Source organism: Pelophylax lessonae (genome assembly GCF_965119305.1).
Source record: "Pelophylax lessonae genome assembly, chromosome: 5".
NCBI lineage: Eukaryota > Metazoa > Chordata > Amphibia > Anura > Ranidae > Pelophylax > Pelophylax lessonae.
In genome coordinates, this window is record NC_138772.1 from 64,777,832 (window position 1) to 64,796,411 (window position 18,580).

At 40.5% G+C, this 18,580-nt stretch overlaps 1 protein-coding gene across 1 annotated transcript in view; it reads right to left on the reverse strand.

Annotated features, from left to right (window-relative positions):
• Nucleotides 1-4,825: 4,825 nt before the first annotated feature.
• CFAP69 (cilia and flagella associated protein 69) overlaps nucleotides 4,826-18,580 on the reverse strand; it is a 104,559-nt gene continuing 90,804 nt past the window's right edge. The window contains exons 17-23 of the mRNA XM_082259192.1: nucleotides 18,340-18,532; nucleotides 16,266-16,403; nucleotides 15,449-15,525; nucleotides 13,399-13,596; nucleotides 7,611-7,697; nucleotides 5,885-5,989; nucleotides 4,826-5,323 (exon numbers count right to left, since the gene is read on the reverse strand). Of these exons, the coding sequence (XP_082115318.1) occupies nucleotides 5,177-5,323; nucleotides 5,885-5,989; nucleotides 7,611-7,697; nucleotides 13,399-13,596; nucleotides 15,449-15,525; nucleotides 16,266-16,403; nucleotides 18,340-18,532 (945 nt within the window). The 3' untranslated portion in view covers nucleotides 4,826-5,176. The remainder of the gene's footprint in view (nucleotides 5,324-5,884; nucleotides 5,990-7,610; nucleotides 7,698-13,398; nucleotides 13,597-15,448; nucleotides 15,526-16,265; nucleotides 16,404-18,339; nucleotides 18,533-18,580) is intronic.

Sequence of the window (18,580 nt, forward strand, 5' to 3'; positions counted from 1 at the left end):
TATAAAAAGTGTTGCTTACATTGACAGTATTATACAAATACTTGCAATCATGAATAAATAAATAATATAGAAAATCTCCTGATCTCATTTAAAACCAAATTCACACTCAGCTAGGACCTCCCAAACCTGCTATAAAAGTCACTTGTGGATATAAAATGTTGATTTATTGCTGGTATGTGCGAGACAATATAATGATTAGTGACGTTTTATGCTGTTAGAGGCAGAAAATATACAGCTAAACTTGAGCTGCTTGCTCACAAACATACAGGGAAATGTATGTACAGGAGTGGGCTCAGTTACAAACAGCATTAGAATGAAAACCTGTGGCAGCAGGACTTTTAAAATGTGAATTTTAAAAGCTTCAAGAGGGAATTAGTTAAAGTTATGCACAAAGTGGAAACCTATTAATGTAGTAAAGAAATTTCCATCAATCATATATAGTTCATGTTACCTTTTATTTTTATTCAGCTTTTTACAGAATGTACAGCCAACTTTCTTTTTATTTAAAGAGTACCTCCACTTTCATTGAGGAAAAAAAGCAATACCTTTTGCTGATCAATGTACATTTCAGATTTAAAAACAAAAAAACAAAACATCCATACTCAGATAGGTGGTTGCAGCAGACATCGTTGATTGCTCAGTTGTTCCTTCCGCTCTGAGCAGAGAGCCAGTGACTGTCAGCCACCGGCTCTCTGCTCTGCCCCTCCAGCGCTCACTGGAGAAATGGGCTGTGCAGGGGGTGGGAGCAGCTGGCTCAGGCTGGCTGAGAGGCTGAGCCAGCTGCAGGTCCAGGCTTCTGGGTGGACCCTGACTGTCAAGTCTGGATCAATCTAGCACTTGGACCGGCTGAATGATGTCATCCTGTGATCCAAAGACGAGACTAGCTACATCTTTACATGACAAACTAACTTCCAGTCATTATGAAATAGAGTTGATTTAACCTCTCAACCCAGGGGCACCTATTGTTGTGGAGGTTGTCATCTGTGTCCTTGGGTTAGGGAGGGTACGGGTATTTATGTACCCAATGGCTCGTGGCATCGTTCGTGACATTTTGCTGATTGTAGAACACGTGGTGTAATTTATCTTATGACTTGTAAATACCAGGATTTTTACATTGGTAAGACCATCCGGGAATTTGGCCAAAGAGGTAGAGTCATATCTAATATTTTGGAAATGGGAAGGTTATTACTCCTGTTACGAGACATATCAGCCTCCATCATAGGTTTGACAACTCAGTGGTGTCCTTTTTTTATATTAGAGGTGGTTCCCCTGAATCCCAGAGGTGGTGATTGGGATAACTCATTTTATGTCGGAAACCATATAGATTGAGAGGCTATGGGATTAATGAGACCAACTCATACTCATCCCCCAGAGGTTCCCCCCATAACGCAAAATAAGCGTTAGGGGGGAGAACCTCTGGGGGAATCAAGAATGGAGAAAGATCTGGGAGTCTTAGTAGAAGATAGAGTAAGCAATAGCATGCAATGTCATGCTGCAGCTGCCAAAGCCGGCAGAATATTGGCATGCATAAGGAAGAAGAGAAGAGACGCCTGAAAGGGGACATAATAGCGATTTACAAATACCTCAACAGTGATCTCAGCATAGAAAAAAAAACTATTCAGTCGCAAGGAGTGCAAAAGAACATGAGGCGTTCAATGCGATTAGAGGAGAAGCGATTTAACCTCAGGCTACGCAAAGGGTTTTTTACAGTAAGGGCAATAAGATTGTGGAACTCGCTTCCACAAATGGTAGTAACTGCGGGGAGTATGGCTACTTTTAAAAGACTCTTGGACATTCATCTCTAAGATCAAAACATTCAGGGGTATGAGAGATGATTACGGCCACACACACCTACACAGGTTGAACTGGATGGACTATTGTCTTTATTCAACCTCAACTACTATGTAACTATATACAAACCTTTCCTTTAAATTAATTTAAATAATTGATTTTGTGCAGGGATTTCTTTTACGGTATATTATATGCCCTTTGGGTCTCTGATTCATTGTGTTGGGATGAGATCATTTGGATTGTAAATGTTTTTTGCCAAATACCATTATGTGTGACTATTACTGGTAGTTTAATATTTTTTATTATTTATGATTCATTGCAGTATATAATCTATTACTTATATGATATAACTTTCTTCCTTTTTTCCCAGACTTTGTGTCCCGTGGGTTTTTCCACTCGGGGGCCCCTTTTGGGATTATTGTGATTTGGTTGCTCTCCTATGATCTACCTCGATGGCTATTTCTCCTTGAGCGAGTGTGCGATCTTCGCCACGTGTTCAGCCTTGCGGTCTGCACTTCCATCCCTGATGGTAGTGTAGGACGGCCTTTGGCATGACTGGGGTGTACGAACGGCGCCTGCGTGAATGGTGTTCGCTCAGCTGGCGCATGCGTAGTTCGAGATCGAGTCTGGTTGCGTCATCCACCGGCGACTCAGACACAGCGGTTGTGATGGCCAGAGAGGACAGGGCTATATAAACAGAGAGGTTTCACCTCTCCTTATGGTGGCTATTTGGTGGCAAATTGGCGTTTTATGAGATGTAAGGTAAGATGGGGGCTATGTTGGGTTAATTGAGACTTCCTTGAATTAGTTTAAAGATAGGTCACTTTGTACTTATCTGTATTCCTTTTCCTTGTTCTTAGATTGGCATCATTCTTTGAATGTACACTGCAAATGAGGGATATGTGATTATATATAGGCTTCTCTGTACTGATTAATGGCCCCCAGCTCTTTTTGAACTTTTAACTATCCTGTATCACATCGATATAAAGATCCTGTACATGACTTATTACAGTATATGGTTGACACTGAGTGGAGCTGTTGGAGGATAGTTCTGTTTGGCTTCAGTGAACCTTCAGCCTTGTCACTGAATTTTCTGTAAGGGGAGCTGTTTTATTTATACTTTCCACTGCCTGGGCTCTAGTCGAGTATTATTCCCTGATCAATAATTTTTTGTTTTTGATATTCTTAGAATTTTTTGATTTGGGTTGACTGTATCAGAGAATTCAAACGCCTCTGTGTTCAGATTTCTTTGATTGTCGCTGATCATTAATTTTACGCCACTTTAGGTTAGTACAGTGTATATCTTGTGTCTTATGGGTGGTACGCTCTGATGGGTTTGTTTTTTGCTGGCCCCGTTTTGGATTGTATATCTTTTCTATCAGTTTTCTATCTATCTAGTTATTAGCCCTTGTCCCGCACTCGCCCGGGAGACTGCCCTTTGGCATTGCCATCCTTTTCATTTGTTTGGTTGTTGGTGAGTAATGGTGGTCCCTTGATGGGCTTTGGGTGGTGGGATCTCTAGATTACTGTCTGGGCTTACATTTTTTTATTTTATATATATATATATATATATATATTTTTTTTTTTTTTGTTCATTTATTTCACATTTATACTTGGTTTGATATTATTTGGATTTTTGTGTTGATGAAATACATTATTTGTTTATTATTGTTGGGTTTGTATTTTTTTGCAGAGTCTACTTTCCTCTTGAGCTATATTCATGACGAAGCGGTTAAAAACGCGAAACATGTAGAGTCAGATTTTTTTGGGGGGCCTCCCAATGGGGGAGATACTTACAGTGAATACCCAATCAACTTAAGAGGAATATTCTATGTGTTTTTTAACCTTATCGACTGTTTCCTAATCTAATTGTGTACATTGTTATGTCTGACCCTGTATGGGGATTTTTTTTATAATCACCAAATTTTTGTACTTTTTTTTAACATTTTGTCAGTTCATGCTGAACCAGAAAAGCCCTCTAGCCCATTTGTTCTATAGTTTCTGTGATCCAAAGAAGTAGGTCCAAAAAAGTTTTGCCCATACTTCTCCTTTAACAAACTTTTTTTGCAGATTCCTACCTGTTTCTGCTTTGAAGAAAAAGCATTTCTTCTTTTTAATACAGATTCTCAATGGGAGTGACTCATTTTAATCTGCTGGTGCACGTCCGTGGTTCTGATGAGAAAAGTTGCAGTGTCTGCATTCCTTCAGAATTGATAAACTCTTATGGGGTAACCGTATCTCACCAAAAATGACATTTCTGTTGTAGAGGATAATTAAAATCTGACATGCATCTTCAAGCAGACTTGTGAGCCAATCACACAACCAGGAAATTACAGTTATGTGGAAGTTCTGAACAGGAACTGTGTACAAAAGGCCTCCAGATAGCCATATTGCATTAAATTTTACAGAAAATTACAGCACTGCAGATTGAAAAGGAAAGGTAATTTTAATAACATTCAACTACAATATGGCTTGTATAGCAATTGCATATGCAAATTTCTTTTTTATTAGCTATTTTTTTTTCCACAAAAGTGGAGTTACCCTTTAACATGCCTAGTTAAATATTTCTTTCTATCATAGCGGTCTGTTTCCCCTGTGGGGAGATAAAAAAAAAAAAATGAAATCCACCATTAACAGCTGTCACCCAAACAGCAATTTTCCCTAACTTGCTTTTCTAGTGACAGCTGCAATAAGGCCCCTTTCACACTTGTGCGACTTGTCCCATGACTTGGGACTGCAAAGTGGTATGACAAGTCGTACTCCATGATTTCCAATGAGTACCGTTTATATCTGTGAGACTTCAAGTCGCAATGGCTCCAAAGTAGTCCCTGCACTACTTTGGTCCGACTTTGATGCATTTTGAGGTCCATAGCCCTCAAGATTACACAGGAATTGGTTCAAGTCCAGTCAAAACCGTGTCACAATCATGTCAAAACGCGGAAAAAAACACGGCAAAATCGCACGACTTTTAGGTCGCACAAGTGTGAAAGGGGCCTTAGTCACAATCTTTCTTAAGGACACTTTTCAAAAGAACAGAAAATTAAGGGAAATCCACCTATTTCTGACAATTTCAGAAGCACTAATATTTTTTCAACCTTTTGTGAAGCTTTAATGGCAGTTCCGCTTTTAGGGCTACCATAGCTCTTATACACTCCTAGGATATCACTCAATAAAGTTGGGTTCAGATGCAATAAATGATAAGGAAGGATGATCATACAGTTTGGTAAATTCTTGTCTCAGCCTACAACTAGGACATAAAAATACACTGCATACTGCATATTCAGGTATTGGTAAAATGACTTCTATTTCATGAGGATGTGTTCTTAGATGATGTGAATAAATTAAAAAGTTCTACCCTAAGTGTACCCTAGAAGCAATAAATAGTTTATTTCAGCAGTTTGACAGATTTGGTCTTTTGTAGAGCTCCTCCTCGGATTGGGATCCTCTTGAGGGCGAGATCTGTATCAGCCAAAGGACCTCCTGTGAGTTTAGATGGTGTGCTTTCTACCGTCACAACACGGCCACTAGCCACCTGCAAAAGAATAGGCAACAACTGGGACAATGTATATTGGGATGGCGTACATTTACTCACACAGGTCAACCTACCTGGTCAGACTTGGGATGGTTCAACCTTTAGATCAAATAACCATACACTGGGTTGACCACATGACTGATCAGTGATTAAGAACAATAAATAGGATAGTGATCATGGCATAATGCAGATGTAATCAATGTACAACTACATTTACCATCTCGGTTATTGGATACTAGAGCAGTAAAGCCTCGTCCTAAAATTTATGGGCAACCCATACATGGACCGATTAGCACTGGAGTAGGTCTAGAAAAACCTACTTTCCCTGGTACTCTGGCTGTATATAAGGATCTTTACTCATTAACCCCATTCATGACCCACCCTTGTAAATTAACATCCTCCCAGCAAGTTCCCTGTTCCAGGAGGGTGTTCATTCGAGTCAGAACACTTTAAGCTGCAGCAGGCTTCAGAGATTGATTTGATTTTCACACAGATGACTGCACAGTCAATCATGATTGATAGAACTAGACAATGCTTTTCAGGCAGCTCTCTCTCACATACCGTAGCATTAAGGTTTGCGATTTGTGTAGAATGAAAGGTTGAATTTTGCTGTCTGGCTTTTGGTCTCGATGATTCAATGGATTTTTCCTGAAGCCGTTTTGCTTTCTAAAACAAAAAGAAATTCATATTGGTGCTAAGTGTGATGATAATGCGGACGGAGCAACTCAAACAGGTAACCATGTTGTTTGGTACCCAAAAAGTCAGCCATGGCATTTATTTGTTAGTTTCTTTTTTTTCTTTTTCTGTTTTGAACAAGAGACATAGTTGCTGTGACCATCCGCCCCACACCTACCTTTTCCTTCAGTGTATTTGTGAATTCCAACCACCCTTATCAGTGCTTTGATGAGAATAGCAGAGTCTAACCCCAATATCCATTTTAGTCTAGGTGCGCTTGTATGCCCTTGTATACCCGTCAACCATGCAAGCTTGAGCAATCAGGAAAGCAACCAGATATCCTGCCAGATCACCCCCCATCGAAAAATGAACACAATCTTTCAGCTCTGTCATACATGGTACACAGGGTAAATAAACCCATTAAGAGTTTGTGGCCATTTAGGCCTGACAATCACTCTCAGTCTGCTGGCACTTAGATTGTGATCCCGCCAACTGGAAAATCTTTGTGCAGGGTGAGGGTCATTTTTAAGTATCAGACAGTGCGGTGTGAGGTTGACCAGCCATTTGTCACAAGTTAGTGAAAAGGAAAGTGGTCTGACCCGCGTTTGTCACAATAAGTGTCTGTTAACATGTTATCTTTTTTTTTTTTTAACTACAGGTTTTTATTTTCGCCTAATTATTTTTCTGGATAGGTGAAGGCTTAAAATCCCCATTGGGTTATTTTACAGCTATCTGTGTACCCTTGGGGAGATTTCCCCGCACAACAGAAAAATTTAAGAAATCACTTTTAGTGACAGTTCTTACCAGGACATTTGAACCCATTGGAACACAAAATCTACTCAAAATGAAGGTGTAGGGTGGTGCATCTAAAACATAGATAAGTATATATATATATATAAATAAATATATACATATATAGGGCCGATGCAAGGATTTTTGCCACCCTAGGCAAAATAAAAATTGCTGCCCTCCCATCCAAAATTGTTAAAGGGGCCTGCTGGGTCAGGCATCCGCCTACTCTCCTCCCCCGATGAAGACAGCTGGTGGGGGGAGACCTAATGTGCATGCTCCGCAATGGCCGTGCACGCACATTAGACCTCCCCATAGGAAAGCATTATTCAGTGCTTTCCTATGGGAATTTCGGGGACGCTGGAGGTCCTCACATAGCGTGGCTTGCTTTAGCGCTCAGGCGGCACAGCATGAGGAGTGCCGCACCAGCCGGCGGCAGTCCATTACTGATTCCGGGTACAGGATGCCGGCGCCCCCTGCTAAATTGCGCCCTAGGCGGCTGACTAGGTCGCCTTACAGGTAGCACCGGCCCTATATATATATATATATATATATATATGATATTGCTTAGTATTAGTTGTATCAAATCTTTATTTTATTCATAAACATTTAAAGCCTTATAAAGGCTTTCTAAAGAGAAAGCCCAGTACTAGCACAGACCAGGGGGGGGGGGCATCCTTCATTTAATACTTTCAGATATGTATGTAATTTAAGCTCCTGCTAACACACACTAAAGAACACATTGTACTTCACAATTTTTGTTTTCCAATCCTATATATTTAATATATAGTGTATAAGCAGAAATAAAGTAAATTACAATTACCTTTAGGGCCTCATAATTGGATGTCCTGGCCAGGAATTTATCCCATGTTTTCATGACTATTTCACTCTGTTTGTGGTTGGCTTTAATCTGAAGTAAGAAAACACCATAAAAATTGATTAGAATTGATGATAAATCATTTATCCTTTAGTTCTACCCTGGACCCTAATTACATCAGCCGAAGAGTAAAGAGGAGTGTATATTGCAGGATTGTGATGGAAACTGTGTCCAGTCAGCTAAAGATCTTTTGTCTGTATTACAGGTCTGTAATGTAATTTGCAATTTTCATCTAAAAAATTAGGTGGGAGAGGTGGGGTCTTTAATTAATTAGTCATTTTAGTTACTCTACAAAAGCTGTTGACATGAGTTATCAGCCATGTAGAAAGTAAATGGATTTCAGTGTGTTGGCAGACCCAAAGACTTGCATTGCGAATTTGTGAATAAGAGCAACAAAGCATAAGTATTATGGAGTACTAAGCAAGAAGTATCTATTGAGTAATTAAGGCTGTCTCCATGTAAAAAAAAAAAAAAGCTAAGCATGCCTTAACACTAATGGATATTATTATATGAAGTAGATCACTTGTATTGCTTAGAAAAGTTAAAAATACAATACATTCCTATTAAACAGCTTCAGAGACTAAGGTCAAACCATTGAAATAAAATAGATAACATATGAATCTATTGACTTCTTTTAAAAAGATTGTAAAGTCTGTTATTTATTTATTTTTTTAATAAAGATGTTATACTTACCTGCTCTATGCAGTTGGTTTTGCACAGAGCAGCCCAGATCCTCCTCTTCTTAGGTCCCTGTTCGGCTTTCCTGGCTCCTCCGTTCTGTTGGGTGCCCCCACAGCAAGTAGTTTGCTATGGGGGCACCCGAGCCGAATCACAGCTCCGTGTCCATTCAGACATGGAGTTGCGACTTGCCCCACCCCCTCTCTCTCATGATTAGCTGAATGATTTTGATTGACAGCAGCGGGAGCCAATCGCGTCACACTGCTCTCTCAGCCAATGAGGAGGGGAGTCCCAGGCAGCTTAGACACTCCTGCAACATCGCTGGATAAAGACGGGCTCAGGTAAGTATTAGGGGGGCTGTTGCATACAGAAGGTTTTTTTATCTTAATGCATAGAATCGTTATGATAAAAATAACCTTCTGCCTTTACAACTCCCTTAAGCAATAATGCAAGAGTTCACAAGCAGGCATTGAGAGAAGCTGAGAGGGGCTACAGTGCTGTGAAAAAGTATTTTCCCCCTTTCTGATTTTTTTTTTTTTGCATATGTGTCACACTTAAATGATTCAGATCATCAAACACGTTTTAATATTACACAAAGATAACCTGAGTAAATACAAAATGCAGTTTTTAAATAATAATTTATTTTATTAAGGGGAAAAAGTAATTGCCCCCTAGCTAAATCATGAATGAACTGTGATTAACCACTTTTTTTTGGAAATCCGAGTTAAATTTCACTTGCACGCCCACCTTTAATTACTGCCAGACCTGTTAAAACAAGAAATCACTTAAATAGAAGCTGTCTGACAAAGTGAAGCATGCTAAAGGAACTCAAAAAGCAACATATTATACCGCAATCTAAAGCAATTTAAGAACAGATGAGTAACATAGTAATTGACATGTATTACTCTGGAAAGATTAACAAAGCCATTTCAGAGTTCCAGCGAACCACGGTGAGAGCCATTATCCACAAATGGAGAAAACTTGGAACAGTAGTGAACCTACCCAGGAGTAACTGGCCTACCAAAATTACTGCAAGAGCACAACAGCAGCTCATCAAGGTCATAAAAGAACCCAGAACAACATTTCAAGAACAGCCTCACTTGCCTTAATTAAGGTAAGTGTTCATGATTCAACAATAAGAAAGACTGGGCAAAAATGGTACCAATAGGAGACTTCCAAGGTGAAAACCACTGCTGATCAAAAAAGAACACAAAGGCTCGGCTCACATTTGCCAAAAAACATCATGATTATCCCCAAGACTTTTGGGCAAATATTCTGTGGACTTTTTTGAGAGTCTTCCAGGACAGCCCATGAGACCTAGGGCTTCCTCCTACCAGGACAGGAAACACTTTAACCCCACCAGATAAAAGGCAGTCCTCTAGTCCTCCCCCTTCAGTATTTCTCGAGAACCTTAGTACGTCCCTGCAAATCATATGCATAATACAAGACATCACCGGGTGGGAAAAGGAGTTACCAGTAAGTCTAACTCAGCTTTTCTCAAGTCGTCTTCCAGGACAGCCCATGAGACGATGAGCCAGAACTTACCAGTCTAGGGAGTGACCACTTCCTGGAGAACATTTCGACCAAACGCCTGCTCCTGGGAGGAGAGAGGAGGTCCAGGCCATAATGATTAACAAGGTCGAAAAATTAGACCACGTGGCCGCCTTACATATTTGTTCCGGTGAGGCTCCAGCCCTTTCAGCCCAGGATGCGGACAAGGCTTTTGTTGAATGCGCATTGACAAATGGTGGAGAAACTTTCCAACTCTATAGGCTTCAGCAATTGTCTGCTTTATCCACCTGGCTATAGTGGCCGTAGAGGCTCCATTACCCTTGTGTGTCCCAGAAAAAAGAACAAATAAGACCTCAGATTTCCTAAAGGTTTTGGTAACCTTTAGGTATGCGAGAAGAACCCTTCTGACATCCAAAAAACTAAAACTCCTCTATTTCTCATTTTTACATAGTTACATAGTAGGTGAGGTTGAATAAAGACAATAGTCCATCCAGTTCAACCTGTGTAGGTGTGTGTGGCTGTAATCATCTCGCATACCCCTGAATGTTCTGATCCTTGAGATGTACGTCTAGAAGTCTTTTGAAAGCCACCATACTACCTGCAGAAACCACCTCTTGTGGTAGAGAATTCCACAATCTTGTAGCCCTAACAGTAAAGAAAATAAGTAAGTAAGTAAGGAAGGAAAATTACAAAAGGTTGGAAGCACAATATCCTGTGATCTATTAAAGGCAGTGGCTACCTTTGGCAAAAACCCCAGGTCGGTTTTTAACATCACTCTATCGTCCAAAATTGTGAGGAAAGGCTCCCTAATTGAGAAAGCCTGCAATTTGCTGACCCTGCAAGCTGACGTAACTGCAACCAGGAATTTATTTTTTGGTGTGAGCAATTTCACTGACAAATCCCTCAGGGGCTTAAAGGGAACAGACACTAAAGATTGAAGAACTAGAGACAGGTCCCAAGAAGGACATGATCTGACAACCATTGGTTTTGACCTGGCTATTACCTTGAAAAACCTCGCTATGACAGGTTTTTCCAAAAAAGAGTACTGGAGGAAAACACAGCCTGAACCTTTAAAGTACTAGGGGATAGACCCTTGTCGGCACCCTCTTGAAAAAATTCCAGACTAGATGGAACATCGGGAGAAAATCTTAGATTTTCAGACCACCAAGAGTTAAACTTCTTCCAAATTTTGTGGCATGTAGCTCCTGTGACAGGCTTCCGAGAATTAACTAGGGTCTTCACAGCCTTGTCTGAGAACCCCTTGGACTTTAGTATCCGCTTATCAGATACCAAGCTGTTAAGTTTAAAGGTGCCACCTGCGGATGAGATACCGCACCCTGAGACAGCAGGTTCTGTCTCATAGGGAGAGTCACTGGAGGTTTCGAGGCTAGGGCCTGCAGGCGTGAAATGTCTTTTGGGCCAAAAGGGGGCTATCAGGATCAAATTGGTGTTTTCCAGAAGAAACTTCCGGAGGACTTCTAAGATTAGTCTGATAGGAGGGAAGGCGTAGCAGAGGCTGAATGACCAGGGATTCGCAAAAGCGTAGATCCCCAGAGGCTGATCCCCTGGATTCAGGGAAAATAATGTTTCTGTTTTGCTGTTTGTTTGGGCTGAAAAAAGGCCCACCTCTGGGGAACCCCACCTGCTGGCAATTTCCGCAAAAATTTCCGGGTTGAGGGACCAATTGCCCCCGACACATCTGGTAGCGGCTGAGGTAATCTGCCAAACAATTCTGAGTCCCTTTCAGATGAAATGAAGTGCTGAAATGGAGGCTAGATTCACCTTGGCCAAAGATAGAATCTTTTGGGCTGTGAATTGCAAAGTCCGACTTCTTGTACCCCCTTGTTTGTTGAGGTAGGCTACTGTTGCAATTTTGTCGGTTTAAATCTGCAGATGGTGATTTGATGATGCTCTTGCTTCCACCGGGGACCATTCTCCCTGCACTATCTCGTTTTGTGTACTTAGCCCTAAAAGTTGCCACAATAAATCAAGTACAAGTCCTTCATCATTACCAGGAGAAAGTCCCTTGTAGGATAAAATCACATTGCAATAGCTGTGTGAAATAGCTAGATGTCTTGGATGAACCAAAAACAATCTCACAACATTGGTGGTCAGTGACACTTTTAACCCTTTCTCCCATCTAAAACAATCTTATGAATAAGTCAGCAGTGTGTGGCCATTCTCTCTTTTCTACCACCCAAAACAATGTCAGTGTCCCCAGGTGGCCCTGTAAACACCTCCCAATCCACCTATCAAAGCTCCTTACTCCAATACAACCTGGAGAATTTACCGAATTATTTAAATAAATCTTCCTTCTTCCCCTTCTTTGTGAAGGGAAAGGGAAGGTTCTCCAATGTAAACAGTGGTACTGTTTACATTTGTTATTGCTGTGAATGGCCATCGCAGTAATCAAATGACATAGAGCAGCTCCAAACAGCTCTGTGCCTTTAGCCTATGCTCTCAGGTGTCTAATGGCAGGAGGAGCAGAGGCACTGTACATGTGTGTGATGCATCCACAAACATAAACAAACAAGACTTTATAAACAGCCTGTCAGAGTAACCATTTCCCCCTAGCGGTTGTTTTACTACAACAGCTGGTATAGGGGTGGTAAGAATGACAGACCCAACCAGGACATGAGCTTTTGAGGGGACTGCAGGGTGGCCATGTGCCTACTGACTATGGGTCTTGGCTTTTAAGGGAACACTACTCTTTGAAAGGTGTGTGCCTGGGGGACCCTTGGGGTGGTCTTGCTTCGGGTTTGGGTCCATGTCTCCCCGAAACACACAAATTTGTGCCCAAACCAGCAATGACTACTTTAGACTGTGAGACTCAGAGCAGATGTTAATAGAGTGCCTCCTAGGTGTGAATTATCACTGTTAATTGAGTCACCTATTGTTTCTGTCTGTCTGATCATCTCTTGGAGATGTGATTAATATTGTGATAATTTTACCTTGTTATCCAACTATTGTGGGATGTTTTATGTTTATGGCAATGAGCTTACTGTTTAATTAGATTGATGTTTATGTTGGCTGTTCTTTAGCTATGTTGTTTATCTTACCGTGTGCATAACGTGATTAAGCGCTTTTTGTGTGGTATATAAATTCTGTGTGAGTTTACAATAAAGTTCCAGTTCCAGTTTGCATCTAAGCTAGTGTCACTTAGTCTTGGGTGCAATATTCAGCTATAATACTTGGTTTCCGGGTCCAGACTGGAGGAAGCTATATCTTTATTGGAGACACCCAGGTTGGATGCTGGACGGTTCCGTCACAGTAAGAATTCTCTTCCACAAGCAGTGGTATCAGCGGGGAGCATCGATAGTTTCAAAAAACTATTAGATGGGCACCTTAAAGACCACAACATACAGGGGTATACAATGTACGGTTAACAGCACACACATCATAGGTTAAACTGGATGGACTGGTGTCTTTTTTCAACCTCACTAACTATGTAACTAAGTAAGGTAAAAAAAAAGGCACTAATACCTCAAAATATGCATTGACTGAAAACTGATAAACTATACACTGGGAAAAAAATTAGCTTTACCTCTGCAAATTTTTGCTGTTCTTCCTGGAGATTCATTTGTTGGTAATTTTCAATCATTTCTGTCTGGTGAGTAGCAACAAGTGTACTGATGTTTTCATTAGATTTTTCAATGACTTCCAGAGCTTCACAATCAGAGGTTACCGGCTCGATGTTTTCTGCTTTGAGTTCAGCTCTGATCTCACTCCACACTTCTCCTACCTTAACATACACAAACCGTAATTAAAACTAGAACTAGAAGAATAACGACAATGATAATAAAATAAATAAATATGGGGATTACTGGGAAAGAAATCGGAGACTATCATCACAAATTGTGTATGTTTGCGAAAGTTGTTATTCTTTTGCTTACTAGCCCAATCTGTTTTATTTGCTACAGCATTTTGCTTCCATCCCAGGGCTCCATGTAAATAAATTCTTGAACATTAGGCTCCCCGCCCATGTTTGCCAGCATATTCAGGACACATTTAAAGATAATATGAACTTCTTATAAGTGTCCCTTTTTGGGCTTTCACTTAACTAACTACTTTGATACTATATGGGCAACTACGTAGCCTTGATACATCATCTTTGGGATTTATTATTGGAATTCAATGATACCCTTTTTCTTGGCTGGTAAGAATTATGTCAGTTAGGATGACCATCTTGCCTAAACTTCTGTATTATTTTTGTGTGCTCCCAGTACAGGTGCCCTAACATGTCCTTCTGCAAAATGAAGATGCTCAATTTAGTTTGGGGTAATTTTAGGCCAAGGATCACCAGATAAATGTTTTTCAAACCAGGAAAGTCTTAGTGCTGCTCCTGTCACTAGCTACTATCAAACTGCACAAATTTCCCAAATAGCCGCCTCCATGCTCAATCAAACATACCTTTAGGGTGAGTTTGGAAGCCTATTTAACATCTTCCATTTCTACTCATACAGTGTTATGGCTCCCTCCCCCTAATTGTAAGTCTGTCCCCATCCCTGTTACATCCCATTCTCTTAAAATGAAGTCAAAGGGCACTAGGCTTGGAGGGCACAAAAGAAAATACAAAGCCAATTGGAGTTTGACCACCAAGTAAAACCTTCAGGAAAATCCCAACCTAGAAAAAAAATGGGGTTGCTTTACTAAATTGCCTTTAGGCTGTGCACTTTGCAAGTACAGTGGCAGTCCGCAGATGTGGTTGCCCCAGAGCTTAGTAAATAAAGTAAAGCTTCACTTTGCAAAGAATACCCAATCACATGCAAGGAAAAAACAACAAAATGGCCTTTTTGCTTGCACATGTTTGGATGATGGAAGTCAGCAGAGTTTTTCCTCATTTACTAAGCTCTGAAGCAACTGCACTTGTAGAGTGCAAAGTCTATTTTCTTTAGCAAATCAAGCCCAATGTGGTGTTTCCCACTGTTACACCCTTCGGGCTCAGTGTCTCTCCATCAAAGACTTGCTTACTATAAAGCCTAAAGAATTGTTTTGGTATGTTCAGATAAACAGTACATATCCTACTTATTATAACACACTATGCGACTTACTGTAAACCCTCATACCCTCCGGATTATCTCCACTGTTTATCTATTTATTGTTTAAAATTGCTTCCTCTCAATATAGACTATTGGCAACAAAATTTGGAGTTGCTATATTAACCTATGTATGAAATTTGAAAAATGGTGACTATTTTGCATGGTAACATTTGGGACCTTTGGATCACAAGCTATTAAGTAGTAGATTTGCACCGCATCATTCTCAATATTTAAGCTTTCCTGATTGGATACTGATGTTTGGGTAATACCCCAGTAAGCATTCGTTCCTTCCTTCCTTTTTCCCCTTCCCCTCTTTTGTTCTCAATTGTACATTATGGGGACTAGCAAAGTGTGCCCGATTAATGGGTATCTAGCCAACAATTGTTTCAGTCTTCTATAGTGAATGATTAGAACCCCAGTGAGGTTTTTATTGCTGGTATTGTGGTGAAGGTGAGGAGTGCTGGGCTGTTATTTTTATTTTTTTTCCAAAAGGGCTGTTAGTTAATGTTTGCCATTTATACAAATGTAGAAATACTGGAATAAACTGCCACTTACTTTAAATTCAAGATATCTGCTTATTACACTCAGTGTGACATAATCCAGTGCAGATAAACCAGGCAAATTTTCAAAACCTAAAATGGATAAGATTTTCAAATTATATTGTGTAAAATAAATATTGATTTCTTAATATGTGAAGAGTACCATCTGAAATGGATCAGTTAGTTCTAAATAGACTCTGCAGGCTAAAGGCCCGTACACACTTGACGGAAATCAGACGAAATATCCTCCGATTTTCCTCTCTCTTGCTCAGCGTTCATAACCGTTTTTAGTTGACAGTGCATAAATGTTCACAAAATTTCTCGTCCAATTTTTTTTTTTTTTGGGACATTTGTTTCTAGACTTCTGGGTTGTCAGCAACTTCAGATCATGCGTGGTCTTTCGTATCCGATTTTTCACGGATGTACTGCATACACATTAAACGAAAATTGGTCGTCTGGGGACGGACGATAAAAATTTTGGTGTTTGTCCCTCCATTTTTTTTCTGTGAAAATGTCGGCATCGGCTGCTGAAAGTTGTGTACACACTAGCCGAAAATCGTCGATGTTACCTCGGACGGGAATTTTCAGAAGATTTTCTACTAGTGTTTACCCCACTTTAGATCACTGTGCTCTGTTACATTGCTGGTCAATATAATGCCTCCTGCTAAGTGACGCTGGGACCAGAAATATGCAGGTATTTTCAGGCAGAAAATCAATCCACCAGTGCACACCTTGACTTCTCTGGAGGAACCCCAAAGTTTTACAACCCTGATTAAGAAAGGTTACACAGCATAATATATTGTGTGCTGTTTCATGGGGGTGATGACTCTTACCTAGCCTGGAAAAGACTGAAAAGATTTTGGCTCTGATATTTTCAGCCACTTCCATGATGGCAACACTAAAGCAGTTGGCTGGCATTGGCACAATTTCCTGCTCTTCCTGGAACTGACCAACCAGGGGTCTTTGTGCATCTGTAAATACAGAAAAATCCAATAACATTAGTACAGTATATGCATCTGACAACATAGACATTGGACAATCTCAGGCATTAATTGGACTGTAGGCAACAATCTCAGGTCGCATCCATTTGGGGTGAACAGAAGAGGTTCTAATGCAGCTCTTGCAGACACTGAGGAGCAATGCAGTGATGTATCAGTAAACCATCCCCTAACATCTACAGGAGCTGGTATGTCCACCTTAATAAGATCCTGTCTCTAATTTAAACAACTGCAGGTGAAATCACAGAAAAATCAAGCGTTTTAAATGCTTGCAGAGTTTCTCCTTTTCATTAATTATCTTATTCACTTGAAAGTGTCTTTGAAATTGCTAGAAAATTAGACTAATCCAGGAAGTGTCAATTCCCTAGCACAGCCCCTACCTTTTCTTGCACATCATAGCCATCGCCTCTTCTGGGAGTGTTTGGTTACTGTCCATGCTTGCCCATCTCCTTCACTTCTCCGATCACCGCCCTGCATAACCTTTATCATAGCTGCCGGAAGAGGGGTGATGGGGAATGCTATAGAGTGTATGAGTGACTCCTTTGAGTTTTCTGACATCACATACAAGGTGGTGGCACCCAGCAGCAGTCTTAGGGCTTTTAGAGGTCTATGGCCTGTAGGTGTTTACAGGTAAATGACGAGTATAACATTTGCATCTTCTAATATTACAAAGTTTTAGTAATATGGCGTGATAATATGTTCGCCACAAGTTTTTCTTTATAAATTTCATGAGATTTTGGGTTAGTGTTAAAAGAGAAGTATGAAATTTTTTTTTACATTTTAGAATCACACTTACCTAGGTGGATGCTGCATTGGTCCACTGCCGGCTCTAAGGCTGAGAACCAAGTGATCAAACACTATCAGTCACCGCTGTCTGAGATGCCCCTCCAGCGATTACTGGAGCGTTGGGCTGTGGAGGGGGTTGGAGCAGCTGGCTCAGGTTCTCAACGGCTCGATGAAAGGCTGAGCTAGGTGCCGGTCTAGGCATGTGGGCGGATCATGATTATATGGTCGTGATCTTCCCCGAGCCTGAACTGACTCTGTGACGTCAGCCGACAGCGACTGATGTCCGCTATCTGCTGAAAACATGTCACAGGAGTGCAGAACGAACTGAACTCCTGTGATTTGGAGGAGAAGTACAGCCAAATGAGCTTTGGCTGTACTTTTCCTTTAAGGGTCAGGTTCAAGACAGGGGTTTTATTCAGAGTTTAGGACTAAGGGATTTGTTGAGGTTGTATGTACATTCAGTAAATATTTATTCAGTCAATATTCTTGCAATTCTGTTGACCAGCACTCTGGGCACCATGTCTAATATGCTTTAAAAACTTTTCCATGGGATTTTGTGGACAATTTTTTTTACAAGGTAGGTTTCTAGGTCTTTCCTTAATCCTCCCTAATTGCTCAGACATAGAAATGGCATTTAAAAAGTATAACACATATACATAGCCAGTTTGTATACAAGTACTAGGGCTAATTCAGACTGAAGGGAAAATAGCCTACCAGCATCTATGTGGAGTGTGGGGGGGAAACTAAAGTACCTGGAGGAAACCAACATGAACATGGGGAGAACATGGAAACTCCAGTGCTGCAAGGCATAAGAGCTTACCACTAAGCAACTCTGCCACCTAATGTTGAGGTCAAAGTTCAGTAAGTGACTGTACTGTTTTCATTTGTGATAAATTAATCTTTTAGGTACAAAATGCAATAAAACCTATTGGTGACAAAAGCTTGTGTGTTGAAATCTCTGGTACCGAAAATCCTACAGCAGAAACAACCAAACCAATTTAATCTAAGATTGTATTATAAAAGTGCCACAGCAGATTCTTTATTTTAAAACTGTCACTGGTCATATGACAGTTGGCATTGGCTGCAATAAACAAAAGACCAGTACTAGTTTATCAGTACTTACCAATAATACGTCCATAACTGTCTCTCCTTACTCCCAGCTCCTCTTCTTCCTGCTTCCACAATCTGACAAGGAGTTTTGGGACCGTTTCATTATCTTTTCCCCTCCAAGTTAAAATATGTGGAATGGTTTTAGGATTATCACAGAATTCCACCAGTATCCCAAGTAACAGGTTGTTCATGTTCTTCAGATTAAGCTTCAGGACAAAATAAAGAAGTGTAGTGGTGTCAATCAAACTGGAAAT